The sequence below is a fragment of the Desmodus rotundus genome, chromosome 5 (assembly GCF_022682495.2).
Source record: "Desmodus rotundus isolate HL8 chromosome 5, HLdesRot8A.1, whole genome shotgun sequence".
Classification (NCBI taxonomy): domain Eukaryota; kingdom Metazoa; phylum Chordata; class Mammalia; order Chiroptera; family Phyllostomidae; genus Desmodus; species Desmodus rotundus.
In genome coordinates, this window is record NC_071391.1 from 164,339,760 (window position 1) to 164,348,010 (window position 8,251).

Here is an 8,251-nt window from a genome sequence, read left to right on the forward strand (position 1 = left end):
AACTTTGAAGGAATGTGTGAGTTTTTAAGGACTTTCTTCCAGAACTGAAGAAACTTACTTAGAAGACTGTATTTGCCAAATGAGATGTGCAGCATGGGGTCCAGGTAGAAAAGCCCTTAAGCCACACTCTCAAAGGCCCACACGTGTGGGAACACACGCCAGCCCCTCCTGTGTGTGGCAGTGTGGAGGAGAGCAGGGCACGGGGCCTCTGGGCCTCACAGCTTTTCTTTGCTGCTGCAGGGGGGCCTGTGGGAGGTGTCCCGCACTCACGGAGCAGCGTCTCGTCTCCGTCTCCGTCTCTGCGGGTGCAAGGCTGCCTAGCCCGGTGACGAGGGCAGGTCCCCTTACAGGCACAGGCCGCCTCAAGGGGCACAGCAGAGGCAGGACCCTCCGAAGAGGCCGTGCCTCTAGGGAAGGCCTGTGCCGAGGACACAGGCTGTGTCCTTCCAACTGGCTCCTCCGGGACATGTCCAAACACAGCACAGCCGTGTGACCGGCCCTCGGCGCAGGGCTGCTGGCAGTGGTTTGCTCTGCCGGACTCAGCTGTCCCCACCAATTGCTCTTCTCTGGAGTATTTCATAGCAATACCAGATATCACAGCGTGTCACCCGGGAACACTTAGTAGCCGTCTTCAAAGCAGTCATTTTCTTACACAACGTGATAGGGGTTTCACGCCTGACAACCTCGCTCACGCCATCGAGTGCTGAGTGCTCGCTCTGGTTTCTCCAAGGCTGAAAACCACTGTCCTTTAGAGTTCAGGGACCAAACGATGTTCAGTGTATTGGGCTGGTTTTTTTGTTTTTTTCTCTGACATCGCTTTAAGTTGATTTAATCAAGGGCGGCTTTAATGCCGTTGATGTCGGGGCAAAGCTGTCCCGCAGGAAGTCTCCGTTGTGGACTTGTCTGAGGCTTCCGTGTGGTGCTGTTCACTTGCCCTCCCCACAGACAGAAAGTTGGGAAAGCGTTACGGGATCTCAAATCCAGTTATTTAAGGTGACTTTTCCTGAACACACTGTGAGAATGAAGCTGTGCGCTCTGCCCAGAGCGCGCCTGGGACCCCGAGTGCTGTGATTTCAGTGACTGACCTTTGGGGTCAAGTAACCATTTCCTCTCTTTCCCTCTTTTCTTAAAATACATTTTGAATTTATTTGCCAAAGTGCTACTAATTGAATCAATACACCGAGAAGGGTAAGGAAAACAGATGGCAATATTCTAGAATAAATGGTTTTTCCAAAAGAAGTACTGTGAAAGGTGTTTCTCCAATGGAGACCCCTATGATTAGTGAACCCTTTAGCACACGCTTCACGCCGCATATCAGAGAGTGCAGGCCATCCAAGGACCAGCGTGGTCCCTGCCCCCAGGGTGTCCTCAGCCCCCAGGGGGCGGTGACCGAGGCAGGTGAATCCACCACCGAATGGGGACGGGGAAACGCAGCAGCACCTCTGCCTCGGTGCGCGTTGTGGGCATCAGACGGTGATAAAAACATCACAGACGTGGCCCCATTAACACACGCAAGACCCATGCGAGGAGGGCTGGGCTGCTTCCCCAAGGCAGGCGAGGGGCGGGACTCACCAGGACTTCAGACCCCCCCCCCCCTCCTGAAGTGCGCCCGATGCCCAGGCTGCTTGTCCGTCCCTCCTCAGACATGGGACTGGCACCTACTTTGTCCCTTCCCGCAGGTGCCTCTTCACCCTGTGGACGAGTCCATGGATGGCGCACGGTTGTCAACGGTGGCGAAGCCCAGTGTTTCTGTTTTACTTTGGTGTCGTATCTAAGAAGCCATTGGCAAGTCCAATACAGCTTATGCTGCATGCTTTCGTCTAAGGGTTTGATAGTTTGGCTGTTACCTTTAGGTCGTTGGTGCATTTTGAGTTGGTTTTTGGGTACAGTGTTAGGTAAGGGCCCCACTTCATTCTGCTGCTTCCCCAGCACCGCGTGTGGAAAAGACTGGCCTTTCCCTGTCGAACGGTCCGGTTACCCCTGTCGAAAGTCATGTGTCCCTCGCCTCGGCAAAAGAAAAAAAAGAGGGAAAAAAAAAGAAAGTCATGTGACCACACGTGTGAGGGTTGATTTCTAGGTTCTCTAGTCTGCCCCATCGGGCAGTGTGTCCTGTGCCCACACCACACCGCTTTGATTAATGTAGCTTTAGAGTAAATTTTGAAATCAAGAAGTGTGTGGTCCCTAACTTTGTTTTTTCAAGATTGTTTTAGCCATTTGGGGTCTCTCGAGATTCCATGTATATTTTTAAATGGATGTTTCTATTTCTGCCAAAAAAGAATCATTGGGATTTTGACAGGGATTGCGCTGACTCTGCAGATCGCTCTGGTGGTATGGACACGTTAACACTATTAAATTCTCCGACTCGTGAACGTGGAACAGCCGCCCATTCATTTATGTCTTCTTCAGTTTTTTCAGCAATGTCTCATCGCTTTCACTGCATGTCATACCTCCCCTTGGTCAATTCCTAAGTGTTTTACTGTTTTGTATGCTGTGGTAAAATAGATTGTTTTCTTAACATCTTTTCAGATGGTCCCTTGTTAGTGTATAAAATGCTCTAGTAGTTTTTAATCTGGGTTTTAACCATTTCATTTAGTTTTCAATTTCAGTAACGATTGCTTGTGATTTTATGTTTTCAATTAGTTCTTTGATTTCTTTAATCATTTTAGTCATCCTTACTTATAGCCTTTATAGTTCTTTGGCTTATAATGTTTCCCTTCATCATCTCTACTGAGTCTCTCATGGCAAACTGGTTTTCAGAGGTTTAGAAAAATTTTAAGTTTTAAACTGACTTCCAGCAAGCCACTGTGAGAATTCGGTGTGGGCTGAACCCAGGGCTTCTCTCTCTGGAGGAGTTGTGTTTGCTACAGCCGAACACCTGGGGCACCGCCAGCCAGGAGCCCATTTTCATGTTAATGTGTCCTCATTAGAATTTCTCAGACTGACCTACTCCTCAGGAAGGCAGCTCTAGGGCTCTGAGTTTTCCAGGGAGACATTTTTTCCCTCCTGAGCTCAGGCAGACGGAGCTGAGATTGCGAGACCGCCGGCCTCCAGTGTCCTGCTTCAGGTGGTTGCAAAACTTTGTCCCCAGTTCCTGTGACCCCAGCTCGGGTCACAGCCTCCCCTGCACTCTCAGCACACGTGCACACTAGCCTCGCTCTTGAGTTCTTTCTCCGCAGTCCTGCTGCCCTTGCGGTCTCGGGTTGGCGCTCCCCAGGCCCTCACACATTCTACACCCCTGTGCCTCACCCGAAGCCCCTTCTCCAGGGGCCCGAGGGACCCTGTCCCGGGCCACTGTGTGCCCCTGGTCACTCACTTCTCGCCTCCCTGCCCAGTTTCGGCAGAAATGGGAGACCATAGGTCGGCCTGCCTCTGAGCATCTGTCCACGGGGTTGGGAACTAAAACGCAATGTGGACTGACCTGCACATTTGTTGTTTGCGGTTAATCAGACCTTGCTTGCAAAACCAGATGAGGCCAGAAAAGAAACAACACTCCATTTCTAGTAAGAAGCTTGGCTAACAGCTCTACAGAGTCGGCCTGTTCAAGCAGCATTTATCACAGGCAATGCACAGAAAATCAGGGCAGTCTGCTAATATCAACACAGTAAAAATGTTTTACCAAACTCAGCCCCAAGTTATGTTTTACAATTCCCCCCCAAAAGAAAACACCCTAACCATTGAAGCATTCCTCCTACAATTGATAGGCTGTATATTCCAACCACATCCTAGAGCCACGTCATGCATAGCAGAGAAACCAAGCTGCACCTATCCTCGTTAGGATCTGGACTAAGACAAGGACACCCACTGCTCTTTCACCACTGCCTGGGACGTCCCAGTAAATGCTGCAAAGCAGCTCAGAAAAATAAAATAAAATAAAATTACACAAAAAGTTAAGGAAAAGGGAGGGAAACGGTCTGGGTTTCGCTTGACTTCACAATTCATTTTTCTCCACAATGCAATCGTAACCTGCTTGCGGCCAGAGGTCGTCGCTGACGCATTTACTAAAATCCGGGACGGCAACCCAGATTAGAGTTGGTGGTGATACTAGTTTACAACAAGGATAAGTAGTGAAGATGAAGTAAGAGTCACACGTGGAAACGACTTGCACGTGCCAGAGAGGTAATTTTTCATGACATCATCCTTCATTTCAAAAGGCTGTGCGCCCCTCTAGGCGCCCGAGCCCCGCCCCCCCGCCCGCCCACGGCCCCACCCCCTCCCGGGCCGCCTTCCTCGCGCCCGCCAGCAGGTGGCGCTCGGCCTCCACCGGCCGGACCCCACGGGCGGCCCGGCTCCGCCGCGGCACGCTCCCTCCGAAAGGTGCCGCTCTTCCTCGACGCTGCTGCTCCTCGGGGTGGCCGTCCCAACGCTGCCCACGGTCCGCGGCTCCCAGCGACCGCGCGGGTGGTGGAAGCGGCCCCGCCCCGGCTGCGTGGCTTCCCCGGGAGAGCCCCGGAGCCCCCGCAGGAAGCCCTCGGTCCGGGCAGCCCCCTCGCCCGTCCGAGCCGACCGCGCGTCGGTCACCGAGGCTGGAGGCGACCAGGGCTGGTGCCTGCGCCCCGGCCCGCGGTCCCCGGAGGAAAGGACGGAAGGACCGGCTGGCCCCCCGCGCCTCCCGCCCTCGCCCCGCGGGGATCCCACGAGGCGGCTCGGGGCGGGCTGACGTCAGGTGGCCAGACCTCGGGTGCCAGGTCCCACCCGGAGGGCCGCCTGCGTCGGGATGACCCGCCCCGGCCAGGTGCCGTCGCGAGCCCGCCCCGCCCCCGGGGTACCGGTGTCAGCAACACCGAGGGCCCCGGGGGCCGAGCGCGTTGGCTGCAGGGCTCACCTGCGGGCGCGGCGGGGGTCCCCAGCCGTCCGGGCCGCCCCCCGGCCCCCCTCCCCCTGCTCGCTTGTGATGGATTCCGTGTCCGGGCCGGAAGCGCCGCCGCCGCCGCCAGGGCAGACTCGGCGGGGCCCCTCCGAACACCTGCGCGGCTGGGCCGAGAGGGTGGCCCCAGGTGAGACGACCGCCCTGCCCCTTTCCTCCTCCAGGTCAGTCCGCCTCCCACAGGCCTTCCAGAACCTACCATCCCGACCCTCACACCCCGCGGGGAGTGTCTCCCAATTTGAGAATATAACATAAATACACGAGTACTTTTGAATTTTAAAGACGTATGTTGATTAACCACCCCTTTTAAAGCAGGGTCGGAGTGTTGCCACGTGAGGGCCGCCGCAGCCACGGCACGTGGGTGTTTCCCTCCTCTCCCCGCCGCCTCTCCTTCCGTGGGAGTCCGGGAGCGCAGTCAGGGGTGAAGGGCGAGCGTGCCGCCACCTGCGCGGGAAAGCGGGCCAGGCCCAGCCCTGCCTCCGGGCGCCGGGTGCACGCTGTACCGGGAAGCTGCGGAGGCCAAGTGCTCGCGCCCTGTGGTCCAGCGGCTGAGAGCCAATGACACCCAGGGGTCTCTTTGCCCTTCCCCTAAATCCCCTGTCAAGTTCTGAAGTCCGTGGACCCTTTCTCTTACGATGAACAAGCAGTTTCCTTTACTCCAGAAGTGTCTTTAACACGTACTCAGACAGGTAGCTCTCTGGACTCCAGGTTTATTTTGGGAGAGCGACTCCTTCCGAGTTTGAAACAGCCACAAGGCACAGAACTAATTTTCCCCGAGGAACTGAGAAACTCGGGTGTGTGTAACCTTCCCAGCCCTGACCTTGTATCACTAAGCGTCTCTGCACCCCAGCTACATACAAGGCCTAGAGGGTGGCCGACAAGGGGTTAAATAAAATGGGGGCAGGGGAGATCTGAAAAATCATCCAGAATTCAGATATTGACTCCAGACATGTTTTATTATAATCTTACACATTCTACATAAATTTGAACTTGTATTGATTCAGGTTCAGTTATAACGTAGCATAATAAAAACCAAAGCACTGGTCCTCTGGAATAAAGCGAGCAATCACCATTCAATAAACACACTTGATTTATTTTGTAGAAAAGGTTAAGTTTACAACTAAACTTTTATAAAAAGTTTAGCATGAATAAGTACATCATTACACTTTGTACGCAGAAATAGATATCCCTGCCACTATACAAGGAAACTCTAATTAAAGAGTTCACAAGGTTTCACTCAATATATATATATATTTATATATAAATATATACACAGCATTCAGTAGGCTTGTGTCAAAAAGGTAATTTCTGACCGAAAGACTTCATCTAAGTAACTGAATACTGGATCCTTCTGGTATTCACACGCTCCACCTTTGAAAAAGGCAAAGTCTGCTTAAATTGGGCAATTCCTTGTGATTTTCACGTTTTTGCTCCCCATGGTGGGAATAGTATATAAAGAAAACCTTCCAGCTGCAGAAAGGGCGTTAAAAGTCTTTTTCATAAATAAGTACTACACAGTCCAGCCAGGTCAGAAACTCCCGGTGGGGGGAGGATCTGATCCTTCTTAGTTCTGCTTCCATTTTTTAAAAAGGTCCATTCAACTTGTTGTCCTCCTTGTGAAATGGTTGAAAAATAAGTTCCTGTGGATTTGCTGTTGTGCAAAGGGGGGAAAGTCATCAACACCTGCAGAAAGATTGCGAGAGAAAGGCAAGTTTAGGAGAAGCCGACCTAAGGGCAGAGGCGGGCAGGCTGGCGCCAGGAGGAAGCCACAGTTTGAACATTTAACCAAACACTCAGAGATTGGGCAAACCCTGGCGTCCAGATGCAGCACGCACATACACTCGGCCTCGACAGCGCAGATTAAACATTAAAATAGCAGAGACTCAAGGGAAAAACTTCCCAGCGCAATCTCCTCTTTGGATCTGCAGCAGCAGTGCTCGCAGGCGCCAGTCTGCTTCTTGTAACAATTATTTGATTGAAAACAGCCCTTTAGTTAACAGATAGGGAAGCCGGATCCCACATCACAGGGCTGGCGGAGGCGCAGGGCAGCAGTGCCCGCCTAGCCGAATCCCACAGGGCTACAGTTTTGGGAAGGAGGGTCCCTGTGGAATTTGCGGCGATAAGATTAATTATATGGAGGTTAGTACCTCGTAGTACCAGAGCAACAGTAGAAAGCAGCCAGGTCATTACATTCCCGGCAGGAGCCAACACACACTTTCTTCCACCACCTTCCTGGGAACTTACTGGCATGTTTCTTTCTTTTTTTAAAGAAAAACATCCTGTGATCTCGAGCAAGCAGGGCTAGAAGCTCCTACATGCAGACAATGCACTCACATTCATTTACTAAATCAAAATTTTTACTGGTACACAAGTACCCGCACACACGCAGAAACACTCCAAGGGGCAGTTTCACCAGCGGGAGCCACGAGCAAACACTCACCATTTTACTCAGCCACAGAGTGCTTTGCTGTCATTTGACATGAACTCAGAAGGGAATTCAGCAGCCTGCGAGACAGGGGATAAACGGCACGATGTTAGACAATCTTAGGGAGAAAGGGCCTCTCTCTTTCTCAAAGTAGTCCATATAGCAGCAAGTTCCGTGAAAAATTTTTGTGCTATAATCCGGATCAAAGAGAGATATTAACATGTCATAACTTAACAGCAATTTCACGCACGACTCCATCTACAGCAGACTGGCAAGAAAATAAAGTTAATTAGCTCATCTGTTCAGTCACCGACTACAGCCGTTTGGACAATGGGGTATGCCGGCGGCAGCCCAGGCGATGATAGCCGGGGTGCGCGGCAGCGAGCGGGGGGCACCGGGGACAGGTCTTACCTGCAAGGACAGGATGCTGATGTCCGTGTTTAGGGTGGTCAGCGGCGTCCTGGACGCCTGGCTCTGTCCGGGGCGCTGGTGGTGCAGGCTTACAATAGTGGGGTGCGAGTCCAGGGCGATCTGCAGGTCCAAGATGTAATCGATGACGTGCTGCAGGATTTCCATCTTGCTCACCTTCTTGTTCTGGGGGATGCTGGGCACCAGCTCCTTGAGCTTCGAGTAGCAGTCATTCATGTTATACAGCAGGCTCATCGGGTCGTCCACCGGGGTTTTGCTCCGGGAGATGCCCAGGCTGTGGTCCGAAAGGCTGTTTTTCCTAACGGACCTCACAGGACTGAAGGCTTTCATGCTGACCGCTGGGAAGGAAGGAGAGACCGGGAGGGAGCGGGCTGCCCAGGAGATCAGGCCGCCGCCGCCTGCTGAGATTCCAGCGCTCAGCACCGGGATCGGCTCAGAATGAAGCCAGGAGCTCGGTGGGGCGGCTTTTATCTGCATTAGCCGGGGCCACACAATCCAGCTTCCCCACGTCCCCATTGGTGAAAGGAGACGTG

General features: G+C 52.9%; 1 protein-coding gene across 1 annotated transcript; it reads right to left on the minus strand.

Moving 5' to 3' along the window:
• Positions 1–5,801: 5,801 nt before the first annotated feature.
• ID2 (inhibitor of DNA binding 2) lies at positions 5,802–8,169 on the minus strand. Its single transcript, XM_024552977.4, has 3 exons — positions 7,701–8,169; positions 7,305–7,369; positions 5,802–6,547 (listed from the first exon to the last, which is right to left on the minus strand). The coding sequence occupies exons 1-2, from the start codon at positions 8,046–8,048 to the stop codon at positions 7,313–7,315; spliced, it is 405 nt and encodes a 134-aa protein (XP_024408745.3). The 5' UTR covers positions 8,049–8,169; the 3' UTR covers positions 5,802–6,547; positions 7,305–7,312.
• Between the last annotated feature and the right edge of the window lie 82 nt (positions 8,170–8,251).